This window comes from Blennius ocellaris (assembly GCF_963422515.1).
Source record: "Blennius ocellaris genome assembly, chromosome: 11".
Classification (NCBI taxonomy): Eukaryota; Metazoa; Chordata; class Actinopteri; order Blenniiformes; family Blenniidae; genus Blennius; species Blennius ocellaris.
Window position 1 is genome coordinate 4,803,110 of NC_137660.1, and position 18,198 is coordinate 4,821,307.

Here is an 18,198-nt window from a genome sequence, read left to right on the forward strand (position 1 = left end):
AATGAGATCCACAGGAAAGGCTGCAATACTAGCAACGTAATTAAAAATCAAAACCTTCTTTGTCATTGAACAAAAATCCACAACAATCAAATGTGAATTTCTAAATATCCGATCGCTCTCGTCCAAATCTTGACTTGTCAGTGAACTGATAACTGACAGCTTTGATTTATTCACCCTCACTGAAATATGGCTAAAAGGGATGAATATCTTAGCCTAAATGAAGCGACCCAGACCATTCACATTATTTATCACATCCCCCCGAGAAACTGGACAAGGAAGAGGAGAAGCATCTATTTAGAACTCTAGTCTTCTTATTAGTCCCAGAACTAAAACTAACCAGATTTAAATCCTATGAAAGTCTCACTCAGAACCTCATGTACTCCGGCTGAAAAACACAGAAGCCAGTTGTATTTGTGGTCGTGTGCCGCCCTCCAGGACCACACTCCCAGTTTTTACCTGAATTACCAGACTTTCGCTCCAATTTAGTACTAAACTCAGACAAACTCACTAAAATGGCTGACTTTCACCATGATGTTGACGATGAGCCTCAATATTGCATTTAGCTCATTACTGGACACAATTGGATTTTCGCAAAAGGGAAATAAACCCACACATTATTGGAATCACACCCTTGATCATGTTGTCACCTATGGTAATGCCATTAATCAATTACCATTTTTTCCCCACAACCCTCTACACCAGGGGTCCTCTATTATTTCCCCCCCCCGAGCCAGAATCAGACCAGCAGGCCAAACCAAGGGCTGAAACAGTCACAGGTGTTTTGCACTGTCAGTAAAAGTTGTTTTACTGCAGATGTTTTAGCTGATGTTACCATTATTACTATTATTATTGTTATTATCATTATTATTATGAGCAATAGCAGTCAAGGTGGTTGTAGTAATAATTTAAACCTGGGATCTTCAAAACCTGTGTTGAGTCACAAAAAAAAGCGCTCCTGAAAAAAAGAAGTGTAAAATGAACTATCATTATTTACACACTGAGAGATGGAGACAGAAATACAGGGAGAGATTTACAGTTGGTTACTCTTTAAATACCACATTTGTTGTTTCAATGCTGCATTTGTTTCTGTTCTCTTATTTCATCCATTTATTGTTGTTAATTGTGGTCTGTTGTATTTGAAGTATAAAAACTGCCATATAAATGAACCTGCTGAGTGATGTGAAGTGTGTGAACTGTTCAGCAGCTGTTGGTAGAATAATGGGGTGTGAGAGGAGACATGTATTTTTATATTTTATTTTACCTGCCTTGTTTTACACCCTGGGTGAATACCTGCCTCCACCAGACGCACCTGAGACGGTGATTTTCATTTCCTCTGGTGCGGCCTGGACACGTCTCGAATAGCAAAATCCACAACTGAACATAACAAATTCTCCACATTCGCCACATTAATGACAGAATGTGATGATGGCGCACAGCAGCCTTTGAGCAGCATCTTTGAGCAGCAGTTTGCAACAGGGCGGAACAATACTGCTGACGGTGCGTAACGACTTGCGATGATCTGTCACCGTTTCCTGCTCTTACTTGCAACTCATTATAAAAGGTGGCGACTGTCCATGACGGGGTGACGCCTTGGTCCTGAATCATAGAATTCAGGTCAAAATCCTGATCGTCACCAAACTTGCCGTCATTATGCTTAAACGCACCTTCACCAGCTCCACAATTGTCTTGCTATTCTCGCCGTAACTCAAAACTTCATCAACCATATCAATTGTGCATTTCTTAATTAACTCATCATCAGTAAATGGTTTCTTAGCTTTGGCAAGGTTCCATGAAAACAGCAATGGTGCCACTGTTGTGCTCTCTTGTGTCGTAGACACAGAGGGCTTGTATCACCTTGTGTTTTAAATTTGTTTTGTGGCTGTGGGACTTTGGAGGGTCGTTGGAATAAATGCTGCCTGCATGCAGAAAGTTAAAGTGATCATCCACTTTGCTGTCAGCTCTGTCTGTGTGCAGATCAAGCATGAGCTGTAATAGAAAACTAAACTGTCCATTCCAGTCAGAGTTGAAATGACACTTTTCCTGCTCGACTCTCCATTTTTACACGTTGCAGGTCATGTTTCTTTGTTTAATTTCAATTTACCGACTCACTGCTCGATGACGGGAGGTTTCATGGGTCATGGAATTGAAATCCATGAGCGTCTTGAGGACAGAGCGTATTGACATAATTATGTCAGACGCACACAGAGTCCGGTAGCATGGGTAAACAAGGTAGAGCAGCACATTTCTTTCCACAAGTTCCACTTAATTTCACATTGATGTGTAGCTCATGGGCTGCAGCAGGCCAGAGAGCTGAATTAAGTACTGAATTATGAATTACATTTTCAAATAAATGCAGCATAGTTCAGAGCGACTTGTGTGTTTTTTTTCATCTTCATTAAGCTTTTTTGATGCATTTTTTGACCGATGCGATGAATACATTTCTAGGAATTACTTTTGATTAAAAGTCCGGTTGGGAGCTTCATATAAATATCCTGAAGTTAACATTAGCTAATAATATTGGCATAATGTGTAAACTCCAATCAGCATTAGATCAAAATTCACTCAACTTATTATATAACTCCTTTGTTCTTCCATATCTGAGTAATGGTGTGGAAATATTAAGAAATCCCGGCTGGGCCTTCACTCTTCCTGGTCTGGGGGGGGGGGGGGGGGGGGGGACTGGTCTGCGGCTCGGTGGCTGGGGCCTTCTCTGTCCCGCCGGGTTGGGGGGGGTGGCCCTCGGGGGAGTGGAGGGCTCAGCTGCCGGGATTGGGGGGGGGGTCCCTGCCCGCGTGGCCTGGGGGCCCTGCACCGGCTGGTCCCGGCTTGGCAGCTCGGGTCGGGGCCTGGGGCTTTGCGCCCTTTATCCTTCTCTTGTGGGCCCCTCTGGCCTGGGGGGGGGGGTCCTCTCTGCACTTTCCGTCTGGTGCCTTCCGGGTTGGGGCGTGGCTCTCCGGGGGGGTTTGTCGGGGCCTCCCCGGGTCCGGTGGGCTGCCGGGTGCTGGAGTGGCGACATCCGGCCCTGGTGGCCTCGGGCCCCGGGGGGGTACTGCGGGCCCCCCCACAACAGTTCCATTCACATCCAGTGGACAAACCACACACACACACACACACACACACACACACACACACACACACACACACACACACACACACACACACACACACACACACACACACACACACACTTCCACTCCTCATTGATGAGATTTGCTGCAGATTTTTCTTATTTTCTGCTATTGTTCTGTCAATTATCAAAATCATGTTTTTTTGTTCTTTGTTTTGTGTCGTTTTGTTTTTGCTTTTGTTATCGTTGTTGTGATTGTTTAGCTTTTTGTTCTGTTGCTGCTCAGGCTGGTTTAATCTCATGACAGTTGTAAAATATTTGGATCACTGTGATTACTGTATTAAAAAAAAAGGAATATATGTAGCACTAACAAGGGTATTGTATGTATCTCCCCACCAAGTCTATCTCTCTGTCTCTCCTCTCCTCTCCTCCATCCTTTCACCCCAACCGGTCCGCAGAATGCCGCCACCTCTGAGTCTGGTTTCTACAAAGGTTTCTCCCAGTTGGGGGAGAAACCTGCTTGCTCATGTGGATATGTTGGGCTTTTCCCTGTAAAAGCACATAGGAATGAAGATAGATAAATAAATGAATAAATGAATAAACAAATAAACAAACAAACAAATAAATAAATTAAAAGATGTGTTTTTAGTCCGACTTGCTTTTTAAAATTTTTCTTCCCCCGCCACGATTTTAAACTATGTATCTTTATGTGTAAAACAAAAACACATTACTATTCATCCCAGGTCACTGAAATGTTACAAATAATCAACGTATAAGTTGCCTAAATGGGAATCATCCATCTGGGACGGAACCCTCCACAGTCTCAGATCTCATCCACACGGAGGAAAAAGACATTCACATCATCAATACAGACTGAAAACCTCTCAAGAAGCATTCAGAACTTTGTTAAAACTCTGCTGCACTTCCTGTTAACCTCCATGCAGTGTCAAGGCAAACACAGAAAGCAGATATTGATCATCACGGTGGTGATCACATTCTACCACAGCATGTGAAGAGCACGCCTCCCGCCCAGCAGGAAAGACTTGTTTACTCAGTACAAATGTCAGCTCTGTGCTGGCAGGCTGCTTTCACACAGCTGATAGAGCATTCATGCGTCCAGTAGAGGGAGAACACTCAGTGCTGCCAGTCCATTGTGGCCATTCATTAGCATGCAGCCAGATTCACACACCACTTCAGTTTTGAGCTCGACTTCTAACTGGAGTGAGACACTGTGACAGTGTACTTGTGTGTGAAAGACAGAGAGTCACAGAACAGGTCATCTCTTCAGACTGAGGTGCAGATATGTCAGGAATGTTGTTGAATTAGTTTGGAGGTCAGAGTGACATGGTAGTGTTAACATACTTGAAAGGAACAAAACAAAAGTTCTATTAAAAACATTGACGAGTACAAAGCCGGGGCTGCATAGCAGGGATGTCAAACACGTTTTAAATGAGGGACCACATACACCCCAATGTCATGTTGAGGTGGGCTGGACCAGTAAAGTACTGACATAATATCCTTTAAATCTAAACATTAAATGTAACTTTAAGTAGTTGTGGTGCAGAGCATACATGATTAAAATGTTGATATTTTCACAAAAACCAAAGAATTAATAGAGAACATTCCTAAAATATCCATCTATTTTAACGAAACCTTCCAGTGCAAAATACAGTGAAATGTACAAAACAATTGTCTCCTATAGCTGTTGCATGATGCATGTTTTTCCAAATTCACCTGGACGACATGACTTTGAGGCTAATGCTAATTTACTAGCTTCCATGGTGATTGTTTGCTGGTTTGGCAGCTGGATTGGAGCATCTTGTGGGGCTGTTACAGGCCACGGGCCTTATGTTTTACACCCCTGCTTTAAGACCTCAGTCTGTTTTACTGTAATTGTTCTTTCTTCAGGAGTAAAATACTTTCCAACAGATTTTCTGATCTCCAGCACATTGTCACGCGAGGCCACTCCACGCCACAACTGAGCGCTGGCGAATGAGTTGCAGAGATTTAGCATCTTTGCAGCCTCTTTCAAGAGATCACACCATAACAACCCTGGATACAGACAACAACAAAACACAAAGAAGTTGCTCTGACGTCTTATACCTTTTACTAAGATCACGGGAAAGCAGGCTACTAGCTTAAAGGACCCATATTTGGCTATATTTCATGTTTCACAGTCCATCCTATGCTCATGTGGGATAATCATTTGGGTGATACAGTATACAACACTAAAATCTTGTGAAATTATCGCTATTTCTTGGATTGAGCTGACGTCACCTCTCATGAAATGGGTGGTTCTCACCTCCTTTGCCTCTGGAGAAAAAGATTGTTTTGGCGCGACAGGAATACATTTCAATTGAAGTAGTTAAAGAGCTTATATGAACAGCTTTATCTGCACGTTGGAGGATTTTTCACTCAGTTCTAATAGGGAATGTGAGCTGGGTTTAGAGACAGGTTACTTTTACCCAACTGATGATGTATTGTTGCAATAGTAATAGTTAACTGAATCAAGCGTTGTAATAATAACAATAATTTAAATGTCCTTCTCACCATCCCTGCATGGCGAGATCACCCTCTTTAAAAGAGATACCATTGTTTCCCTGGGGAGGGTTTCACCTTTGTCCTTTGAGCTAGTAGAGAAGAGGAAGTGATAGTGAGCCAGATACTTCCTGAGCAGACTGCCTCTTACCTTCCTCATGTTCTCCAGCTCCATGTGTTTGGCCTCATTGGCGGTCTGCAGCTCCTTCATGCGCAGCTCCAGCTCTTCCTGCTCCGCCTGCTGCTTAAGTCGCAGCTCGCGCCGCTTCTCTCGGGCCTCTCGATGTGGTGCCGGCCGGCCCTGCTGAAGCAGACCCACACAGGTCTGCACAGCTGAGAACCAACAAGGGGGCACAGACAGCGCTGGGATTACACTCACAAATCAACAGATGACTTATGGTGTGGAAACAATGCAGGTTTCAGTTAAGCAGCTCACCTTGGATCCACTCCTGCTTCTTCTTCTTGTCTGACGCACTGATTTCAAAGCTTTTATAGGATGACTTGATGATGAAAAGGCACTTTTTTCCCTCTTTATCTTGTAAAGGCTGCAATGAAAACCACAGATAGAACTTCAGCTCAGTTAGAAAGGAACCAAATCCACTCTAAATGGATAGATAGATAGCTTTATTTCTGACTCGGTGTCCATAGAAAGAGAAAGAAAAAACCTCTTACAAACAAGCAAACAAAACAAACACAAAAACACATATAAAAAGGTTAAACAATCAAATGTTAAAAGACACGTACACCAATGTTTCCAGACCTGAGACGTGCAGCGGGTAGCACTGGTTGTAATGTTCACCAGTACAAGCACAATACCATTTTCTGAGTCATTTAGCCGACTGATCAATCTCTACTAGATGTCTCAGTACGGGTTGGAGGGTGTTCACACAGGCAGTCACATGTACAACATTTCACTGCCACTAGTCCTTCTAGGCATTTTTAATAGTATTCTTAGTGCATCATTATAGGCCACTTGTAATTTTTGAAGTCTCACATTTTTATACTCTGTCCACAGATGTGCAGTGTACAGAGGTCTGCAGAATGTATTGAACAAAGTCAGTTTCACTCCAACAGTGCAGTGCCCAAATTTGTGAGACATCACATAAGCTGGTACATACAACATGCGACACTGGCGATAAATGTCATCAGTCAGTTGATCTGTGATCACATGACCGAGGTACTTTACTTCTCTGCTTCTCTGATTTATAAACCTGCCAGTTTATAAATCAGGAAAAGCCATATGTTTGTCTTCCTTAGTCCTACAGATCATGATAACACGTTTTGCCTCATTGTAAATGACATCATATTGTCTCCCACGTGTAGAACCCACATTAAGCAGCTGTTGAAGACCGGCTGAGCTTGGGCTGAAAATCACATAATCATCTGCCTACATGAGATGGTTTACCACTGTACCGCTAACCATACGGCCTGTTCTACATGAGCATAGATGTTTGGAGAAGTCATTCATTTAAAAAATTTAAACGTAAATGTAAATAGAATATGAGATAAAATGCTCCCTTGTCTGACTCCATTACTGAACTGAAAAGGATCAGACACACAGTTGTCCCCTTTTACATGCATGTTCTGATGAGCACACCAATAGGACAGGCTTCTGAACAAATACTGAGGGACACCGGCTTAGCTCAGTTTTTTAAATAATTTATTATGATTTACAAGATCATCGCTTTCGAGGCGTCTAAAAACCACATAGAAACGTATGAGTTTTTCCTCTTGTAGGTAGTTAAAATGTCCTTTAGGACATACATACACATATCTGTGCCATGTTTGGATTTGAAGCCAAATTGATTATCTATTGAAATAATCAATTTCTTGATCCTTTCGAGGAGAATGTGTTCCACCACCTTGGATATTATGCTAGCAAGAGGAATGGGTCTATAAATGTCTGAGCAGCCCACTTTTCCTGACTTATCTTTGACCACGGGGACAGCAGAACCGAAGAATAAATAAATAATGTAGCGCTTCCATGGAATCAAACCCAGAAATAAGGATAAAATGATCAGCATCTGATTGAAGTGCTACGCTGAGAGTTCATGCACTGAGAACATTCAGGGAGTCAGCAACAATGAATGCTTGGTGAGTTTCTCCAAGGGTCTGTGAGTCCCTGTGTCTATTTGAAGCTTTCAAGGTCACATTCCTCTGGGAGTGCTCAGACTTCACAATAGCTGCAGATTTGCATGCAAAATAGATAAATATAGTCAGTTTGTGGTTAAACTCTTAAAGAAAAAAAGCACAAAAAAGGCAAAAAGACCCAAAACAAGATGGACTAGAAAGGTTTTTGATTTATCCAATACATGTAAGAGGATTCACACAGTTCACAGTACACTTGTTTCTTTGGGAGAAAAAAGTCACCTGTTAAAATCTTATTTTAGTTATTACTCACGGAAAGAGGTTGAAATTTGACAGACAATTTTCAAAAAATGTCTGTCAATTATTTAGAGATTTTGATGATTTGACAATTTATGAGAACTATTGTGATTTGATTTTGTTAAAAAAAAAAAAAAAAAAGGTCTAAAAAAAAACTGCAGATTACAATTAGCTCTTCAAATGTTTTAACACTTTTTTGCAAATAAGAAAAGTTGCATTCACACCCTTTGGTCTCAGTCTTTACTTTGGTTAAATGGTTGTGTGTTTTACCTGTTTGTGTGACTGGTTCTGTCCAGACTGGAGCAGTTAGACTAGGGGTCTGCAACTTGTGGCTCTGAGGCCACATATGGCTTTGTGGCCCTTTTCTAGTGGCTCCATGCAGCTTTCACTAAATCAAACCAAAGTAAACATTTCATCTTATTTGAATTTTAGTTGCACATCAGTCATTTTTTAAAATTACTTATTTATTGGATATAATGGCACTGTGTGTGTTCAGGATGGATGTCTGCTGGTTTCGGCAGTTTGAACAACGTTTCCACTGAAGTGACTTTGCTATGGAATGAAGTAACAGTCTTTGAAAAGCAACTTACATTGTCGTTGAGCTGTCATTAAGTTTTGTAATGACAGGAAGCATTTTCTCAAGAGGAAAGATTGTTTCTAACAAGGAAGTGACTTGAGAGAGAAGCTCCCAGCAGGCCAATCATTTTGAGGTGCAGTGTCGGGCTTGGGATCCCGCAGCAGAAAATAGACCCCTGGGTCCATTTTCCATGGGGTTCATATCCAATACTACACCGGCAGACCGACTGGCCAGTACACCATTGGACATGTCGTCATTGTCATGATCCTGCCTTCTCTCCTCCCCTCCTGTGTTCCCCTTAGCTCCGCCCCTGTGCTCTCCTGCTTCCTCCTCCTGATCACAGCTGTCTGTCATTGTCATTAGTGTGTATTTAGTTCCCTCTCTTCCAGCTCCAGTTGCCAGTTCGTCTGAGTTTCTACACCATTCATACCCGCCTTTTTCCCTCGTGTGTTTTGACCTTCTGCCAGCCCAACCTCGCCTCCTGGATTCCCTCCTCCATCGCCTGCACTGGTTTTTGATCTTGGACTGCTTGACGTTGCTTCTGCTGTGTTTTTGAAAAATAAAACACTTTTGAACTGAGCTTCTTGTCTGCCGTGCAATTGAGTTCACAAACCCTGACAGTCATGTTTCGGTAAAGAACATAAAGCATGTTGCTGTCATTAAATTGACTTCTTCCCCTCGAAGTTCCACTAGTTTTGCGTGACGCCAGGTCCTGGATGTGTGGCATGAGGAAATTAATGAAAAACTGAATCTGAATGGAAAGAAGTGACACTGAAAACGGAGAATGAACAATGATTATTTGAAATACAGTTTAGATTTGATCGTGGTACACATTCAGACCAATAGAGTCTATTTCAAACTGGACCATTCATATTCAGATTTAAAGAATTTAAATTCACTTTCTCCAGGCAAAAGTTTACCCATAGCAGTGGTTTAATATTCTTATTGTCTTGCTTCACTTTATTTCGTGTAAAGCCCTCAGAAAGCTAAATGGTTCAAAACCCAGAGTTGACAGCTCAGCACTGTGGCCCCTGAGCGTGACCTCTGACCCCCAGCAGTTTCCAAGGCACTGCCTGTGGCAGGCCACCGATCCGAACACAGGAAGTTCAAGTTATTTATGAACAGGTTGAAATACATGACAAGAGGATCAATGAAGTTAACTTATTAATAAGCATGCAGTGTTTCCTCTAGGATGTATTTCATCAGTGGTGTGTGTGTGTGTGCGTGTGTGTGTGTGTGTGTGTATAATGTTGTGCACTGTTTCAGTTTTCCTCTACTTCACAGGAGAAGAGCATTATGGGTCACAAATAAGGACTTTTCTAAGCTGTTATATATCATCCAGTATTTATATACATTTTTTCCTGTTTGTTGTTTTATGTGGGAGCTGTTAAATACTGTGAGAATCACTGCCCTCTATATCTGCTGCCAATTATTTTGCTCACGTATGATGTAAATTTGGCCAAAATGCAGGATCACTGAAACCAAGTCTCTGATAAGTCTGCTCAGACCGCGACTGTCTGTTGTCTTGCTGCTCTCTGTCTTTTGTCCTCTCGTTTTCTCTCCTTCTCGCCTGTGACTCCAATCGGACCTGCAGAAAGTCTCCACCACTGGTTCAGGTTCTGCAGGTTTCTCTACGCATGTCACCAATGGCCCTGGACAATGGTTCCAACACGTGAGGAAAACCACTGCAGGGCAATACATTTCAGCGGGGGGACTACCGAGGATCAAATCAAACCACAGCCAGTTGAAGTCGGGGAGGTTTTTGTCACCAAACTTTCTTATCCATCTATCAACTATTATGACCGTCAGTGAGCAGAATAGCACAGTGATTCTTCATGACAGAATAGAAAACAGGCATTCTTACCTCCACCATACAGTTTCCATCCAACAGGATGTCTCCCTTCTTCTCAGCCAGGTCCTCGGCCACATAGTAGGAAATTAAGCTGGGCTTCAGAGTGAACCATCGCTCCGTCCAGTTCTTCCTCTTGTGACCTTTCTTCATCATGTAACCCTGCACGCACGCACGCACACACACACACACACACAGGTTCAGGTAAATGGGACACATGGAGCAGACAAGCGCTCTCATCCTGCATCACATGACCACTGTTTGCATTGACACTTTATCTAAAATTCATGTTTCAGAAACATTTGTTTTTTTCCCTCTGTGTACACGTCCTACAATAATAAACACAACATCTTCACAACATAATCTGCAGCGCAGATCAAAAAGAAGCCGACAATGTTATCCATATTTGTTTTGTTCATTCATTTGTTTTCTAAAGGTTGTTGTATGAGCTTTTTTTCAGACCAGAATAAAACAACAGACTTGGTGCAGCTGTGTCCGGATGCTGTCTGAGCCGATAAGTTCTTCTCCGCATTATTTTCTTTATTTCATTGTTATCTTCTATGACATCAGCTTACCCAGGGAAACTGACCTGTCACCGTGGTGCTTTTGTGGACATTGGCGAAATGGTCACAAACATAGGCTTTGACCATGTTTTCGACATCAAATGGTCGGCTGAGTTCCGACGCAGCACAAAAGGGAACAGCAATTGCCAGAGAAGGACAAAACACTGAGAACAAAGAGGTGGGATTCAGGACAGGCTAAGATCCCGAGCCCATCGTCCACTCCTGCCAGAATCCTATTCGTCAATGTCTAGTCTCTGGAAAACCATTAGGACGAGTTCAGAGGTCGGGTCAGATACCAACGGGACATGAGGAAATGTAACATCTTTTGCCTGACTGAGACATGGCTCACTCCTCTGGTACCAGACCACGTCATACTACCATCTGAGCTGTTTTCTATGTTCTGCAAGCGCAATGGCAGTACAATCTGGCAAGTCCAAAGATGGTGGAGTTTGTTTTAGGACTAACACTAGTGTGACCCCGAGAACATTAAAACACTGTCTGACTCCTGCTCGCCGCACCTGAAGCACCTTTCCACCAAGTGCCGTCCCTTTCATCTTCCCAAACAGTTCACACCAGTCATTGTGACTGAGGCATAAATCAGAATCTGGCTTCAATTCACCGTGTCAACATCTGCGCTGACAGTTTCCCAAGCTCCAAACTTCCCGAGCTGGTGCGCACATTCTCCCGTCAAGTTTATTTCTATGAATCACAACATTTGCATGGTAATGACGTCTACCCAGTGGCGTCTTTCAGTCCCCGTTTTGTGCATTGGCAATGTTTATACATATGACCCCACAACAGTAGGACTCATCTGATTCGCCAACAGGTTGAATGTACAGTGAACGGAAACACCGTATAGATCATGGACATTGCCCTTCGTTAAAAACTAGTTCTGCTCATGTGAAGGCAGGTTTGACGTTCCTGCAGGTTTCTATGACGGTTCCTGTCGTAGTGTTTCAGTTACATGAAGAGTGGGCCAGGCGAGCCTCCTGACCTGTTTGAGCACATCCAGGATGAGCTCCTGGTAAACCTCACTGATGCCCATGGAGAGAGTCTGGCGGTCCATGCCCTTGCTGAAGTGACCAGAGCCCACCAGGCTGATGAGCTCCCAGGCGCTCAAACACTGCTGCTGGGAGATGAGCTGCAGCTTGTAGTCTTCAAAACGCTCCTCCACCCAGCTGCCTCCCATCGCCTCCGTCAGCTTACGCAGGAAGTACTCGATCTGTGCACACCAGAGAAACACCTCAGTTCACACTGTGCACACAGGCACATGGAGCTAAAACGGTCAAACATGAAGCTGAAACAATGAGATGAAACCACACAGAACTGTTGCTGCTCTTTTTATCTGAGAGCTGACCACAGCTGAGTAATTTACATTTCTTTAGCCAACAATCATCTGGTGATTCAGCTCTGATGTCTGTTACACTCAACAATAAATCTTCCAGCAGTTTGTCAAATAACAGGAAGCTGAAACTTCCTTTTCGCTGCTTGAGTAACGAACGTTTTAAACTGGTCACTGACCGAAACAATGAAGCCCCACAAGCCCTGAAGCATGAGGAAACAAAAAGAGCTCCACTGAAATAACTGAAAGCTCTTAGACCTGAACAAAGACTCTGTGTGTGTGTGTGTGTGTGTGTGTGTGTGTCTCTCTACAAAAGAGAGAGAATATTCCCAGAGCGTAAATCTGCGCTAAGCACTCACCTCCTCTGTGACGATGATCAGTGGGTATCGGTCTTCGGACAGGAAATTGAAGATGCACCAGATCTTGAAGGCATCCTCGTTGGGGATGAGCAGCTGACTCTGCTGCAGGTTCTTTCTGAAACACAGCGTCCAGCACATTTTGTGGAAGTCCTGCTGGTTGAAGTTATTGGTCACCTGCAGCAGAAACCAGAACAGCAGCTCAGTGAGTCACACCAGCATGTTTGAGACTGCTGGGTTTTCCAGGAAGGACAACCATTTCTAAGAAAACCAATCAATAGTAGGCCACAGAAAAAAAATTAACCAAAAATAAAAAATCAGTAATATTTCACCCGGAAACAATTTAAATTGACCCTGTTCTTGTGGAGTTTCTATGTTTCAAATCAACTGCAATTAAACACACAATTTTCCCCTCAGATCAGACTATTTATGAATGTTTAATTTATTTTTATGACTCAATGGCACATTTGTGACAGAACTGAATGACCAGATTCTTTGAATTGCTACTAAATTTAGCTCATTTTTACAATAATTACGTCAGAAATTTGTTTTAGATGGTGACTGATCTCATACTGAGTTCCATTAATTTTCCTTTGAAGACCCGCAGACACAAAAACTTCACACAGAAAGGCCCGGCTCAGATTGAAACCCACAACATTCCCACTGACCACTACTCATCACACCACCCACACAACAGAAGGGTCTAAAAAAAAAAACCTTGATTCCACTGTGCACTGCGCAGCATACACTGGTAAGGGACGATACCGCATTTTTGTGTATTTCAACTCACTAGAGTTATGGATAGCACAGAAAGTACCGTTCCCAAATATTGCCATTATTCATAACCCCACCAATGAGGTACCTAAGCACATTGGTACAATTCCCATAAGGCCACAACGCAGCTGATTGGTAGCTGATTAACTTTATAGTTAAATAGCTCATCGACCAAATAAAGCCTCCCATTGTTTTACTCAAATGCTTTATTGCGACCACTGGTTGTTTGGTTAACTAGGTTTTTCTTTGTCGGTGTCGATGTGCTACAGAGCACCCTGGTCTTCAGATGAGGCGCAGATGCTCCTCTCCATCACAGGGGGTCACAGAGAACGGAGGCTCACAGCTTTGCTTGTGCGTTTGAGCAGCACTGCTACAAATGCGTTCTGCTTTTGTCCCACTTTTACTATTGTGTAGTGATGTCACCTACCTGCGTCGTTATGCGGTCATCCACAACCCCGCCTACATAATAATGATTGAGAGAAAGAATGTTTACTTCTGAGTCATATGGATGAAGGAGGTTTATGATGGCTGGAAGACCTGAAACAACGGAGAAGTGAAAATGGGAAATTGCCTTTGTGATCCGATTTTAAATGCTGAATTTTGACCAGTGATCCAGTCCTTTAAATGTGGAAACTTTGTGTTTGAGCTTGTGTGTGAGAGAAGAGAAACAGGGTCTGAATGAGTCACTGACGCACTCTGAAATGCTGCTTTCTGCACAGGATTCTGATGTAAGTCACTATTGTGAGAACTCAGCCCGAGAGTCTGTGGAAACCTGATCTGAATGTTAAAGAGACACTCCACCCAGCAGCTACCCTCACAGAGAGAGAGAGAGAGAGAGAGAGAGAGAGAGAGAGAGAGAGAGAGAGAGAGAGAGAAGGCTGTTTTGAATGCCCTGCTCCCATTAGAGGTTTTGTCCTTTCATTTCAAGATACAGAAACTGTGACACGTTTGATCTCTGTCAAAGATTAAGGAAGTTAAATACAACAGTAACTGCCCAACAAACAGCTGCTGACATCCTTCAGCTATAATGAGCACAAATGTTCACCTGTCAGTTAAAGTTTGTTTATATGAGAACGATTGGAAATAAGTTGTTTTTTTCTGTATGTTCTCCCTGTATGCAGACGGTGTTCAAGGAAGTGGTAGGAAAGGTTCGGTTTGTTAAATTCAAAAGAATGAGCAGCACAGATTGTGACTGTGACTCCACAGACTGTGATCTGGTACACTCTGAAACACCAGACTATGACTTAGCAGACTGTGACTTGGCACATTGCCACTTCACAGACTGAAAATCGTATCGTCTTCCCATAAGGTAGAGTAATCCATTACTTAGTAACGCATTACTCTATTATAACCTTTTTTTGATAGTCTAACACGTTACTATTACCAAATCAGTAATCAGATTAAAGTTGCTTGTCCAAGTCACTGTGCATTACTATTGTAGCATCCCACAGGACAGGTTTCTTGTCTGTAACGCTGATTTATTACTGAACAGAACAGACAGAGATTAACCGGGTTGCTTATGGGGGTATTATTAGAGCAAAGCTATTTGTCTATGCGTATGGAGAGTTGTCTGTTTGTACCTCAATCTGTCTGTCTAAAGTTAGAGTTGTCAATGTGTAAAACAATTTGTCAATGTGAACCTGAATCTGAAAAGTCTACTCATTCGAATACAAGTGCTGAAAATACAGACAATTGGCAGTTTCACGATTGGCTTTTTTTTTTTTTACACGTGACTTTTGCTACACTTCTGCCATTTGGAGGATTTGAAGTTGTAAAGCCTGAGTCTGGCTGCCCTGAGCTCAGGCTCACAGGCTCCTGCATTCTGCCCTGCACCTCACTAGTTAACAACTGTCAGCCATCAGGTGGCGCTATAGCCCAGGCTGATTGAGCATACGCGACATTGGAAATGGGGTGCCGACAACGATGGAATCCCGACCGCATACTGTAAGTACGTATCAATAATTTTGCACTTTTGAGGTACAGCAGACAAATTGAGGTACAGACAGACAACTCTCAATACGCATCTAACTTCAGACAGACAGATAGAGGTACAGACAGACAACTCTCCATATGCATAGACAAATAGTTTTGCTACAATAATACCCCCATATTTGCTCCCTCATTTCTTCTCCTACAAGCGGGCAGTAATACAAACAGGTGGTCCGTTTCCTCACGCTCATGCACCTGACCCGCCCTCTTCTCCACTCTCAGCTAATCACAGCCCACCTCGCTCAAACGGTTTGTTCAAGCACCATAAAATATTAGGAACCAACAGTACATCATTGAATCATTGCAACGAGATCACAACTGCAGAGATATAACAGTATTTTTGTAATGTTCTTCAGGAAAAACATATATTGACAGGATGAACTGTTGTCAACCTATAACAACTCTCTTCATAACCTCCTGGACACCCTGGCCCCACTCAAAACAAGAACTGTCTCCTTCACTCACTCCGCCCCTTGGTACACCCAGAACTACACCTACTTAAAGGCCTTGGGAAATGCAACACCCTATTATGCAAAAAACGATAGTTCGGGTACTACTTGAAAGGTTTCTCCAAAATTTCCCCACCACTGTTGTTGCATAACAAAGTTATCAGCCGACGCAATCGGGGGAATCCTTCTCCTTCGTGGCCATTGTGGGCGGAGCCTATGCGTGACGTCACGAGTTGGACACCATCTCGATCTGTTGTGTGGCGTTCATATTGGCTTTCCCGTCTTAAATATCAAAGTTTTTACAGTGTTTTGAAGTTATAGTCTGCGTTTTATGAGCCTTGATGAAAGATTGAGCATGGAAGAGACCAGAGAGGAGAAAAGGAGGAGGGAAAAACAAATATCCAATGTGGCAGGATAAAGGACATGGTGGAGCTGAAGGTAAACTTATCTTTTATTTCACAACCACCAAAAACCGAAAACAGAACAGCACAACACATCCAAAACGTGGGAGTCCCCGTCGGCTAAACACCGGGAGTTAGCCAAGGCTGCGCGCACGGGCAGCGGGAGCTGGCGCAGGAAAACGTGAGGGAAAAGTAATCCACCCTCGTCTGAGCCCAGCAACGACAGCATATTGTCCATCAGGTCCACAGCAGAGCCGTCTCCCAAACCAGGCAGGGGGAGGAGTCTGCCCGCCCTCTCAGCAGCAGACAGGCTGTACCTCCGGAACAGGAGCTGCTTGAGGGCGGCGCACTTCCCAAGACACGGGGGAGCGCGCAACAGCTGCATGGCCTGACGAGTGGACTGCTGGTCTAAGGCTGCAACAATCAAGGAATACCTGGACTCATCTTCGGTGATTCCGCGCAGTGGGAAAAGCACTTCGACATGCTCCACGAAGCCGGGTCGTTCTGCCAAAAGTCAGGAAGCCTCAAAGCCGCGGTGAAAACTGCCGGCTGCTGAGGCTGAGGAGGCGCGGACGAATCGACGTCACAGTCTTCTGCTTCCTCAAACATTCTAACCCTAACCCATTCAAAACGGGGTCACCAATGTGGCAGAACGACCCATTATGTGTCTTCTTCATCAATAACTGGATTTGAAATGCCAGATTATGATGAAATATCGTTAAATTCAGCCCTCTCTTCATCGTCAAAACTCCGATCCAAATAACTCCATAATGTAAACACAACTTGGGCACAGCGTGCGTCCAACTCCTGATGTCACGCACATATCGTCTGCTACTTCCGGTCTGGTCAGAAGCGGTTCACCGAGCAGCGAAACTGGCGCTGTTTATCGGCTATTTTCTCACAGTTTGCCGTGTCTTAACATTTTATCCTTGGGCCAGTTAGCATAAAAATGTCCCTAGAAGCGATAGCCAGAGTGTTTTGGAGGTCGAATTTTCATTTCACTAGGCCTTTAAAGCAAAGGGCCGTCAACCGGAACGCCTCTACAAGAAAGTCGTGACGTTTTCACCATTCATAAATAACTGCACCATAACCATAGTCTTCACGACAGAGACTCCCTCTCTGATCGACTCTGGAGCAGTGAACACCAGTGCCCTCTTCCCCCTGGTCAACATGGGGGAACTCTCTGCCACCTCATTTATACACAACCTCCTACTGCAATTCACTCATGTAATTCTTTAACACAAAAATCTATACATACACCAGCAGCTCAACATCTCCCTTCTAAACCTCTCTTCTGCTGTCCCTTCCATTCCAATCTCATCCATCCCTTCACACCCTGTGTCTCTGAAATAACAAACTTCATCTAAAAATCAGAATCCATCATCTGTCAGCTTGCCCCTCTTCTTATCCCACTCGTCAAAGCTTGCCTCCCTTCTCTGTCCTCAATCATAACTGACATAATTCACTCCTTCCTCCACAGGAACAGTCCCACTTTATTCAAATCAGCGACAATAACCCAAGTTCTCAAGAAACCTGGTTCAGTCAACAGCACAGTACCAAGACAGCACTCTTAAAAATAACAAATTACCTCCTCATGGCAGTAGACACTGGGCTTCTCACCATCTTCATCCTGTTGGACCAGATTGCCGCCTTCAACACCATCTCAACATCCTCCTCCATAGGCTCTCTTCCATTGGTATCACAGGCCTCCGTCCTTCAACTGGTTTCAATCATATCTCTGGCCACACTCAATTCATCCAACTCTGCCTACTGACATCTCATCCATCCCCCGATCGCCCGTCACTCCTCCAGCTCTCCTTCTCTACTACACCCTCCTCCAGCTCTACCACTCCATGACTCTCTCCTCCAGCTCTACCTCTTCACCACTCTCCCCCAGCTCTACATATC

General features: G+C 43.6%; 1 protein-coding gene across 1 annotated transcript in view; it reads right to left on the reverse strand.

Annotated features, from left to right (window-relative positions):
* Window positions 1-18,198, reverse strand: part of swap70b (switching B cell complex subunit SWAP70b) — a 39,658-nt gene that overhangs the window by 7,550 nt on the left and 13,910 nt on the right. The window contains exons 3-7 of the mRNA XM_080505134.1: window positions 12,681-12,854; window positions 11,974-12,201; window positions 10,432-10,578; window positions 6,042-6,150; window positions 5,757-5,938 (exon numbers count right to left, since the gene is read on the reverse strand). Of these exons, the coding sequence (XP_080361260.1) occupies window positions 5,757-5,938; window positions 6,042-6,150; window positions 10,432-10,578; window positions 11,974-12,201; window positions 12,681-12,854 (840 nt within the window). The remainder of the gene's footprint in view (window positions 1-5,756; window positions 5,939-6,041; window positions 6,151-10,431; window positions 10,579-11,973; window positions 12,202-12,680; window positions 12,855-18,198) is intronic.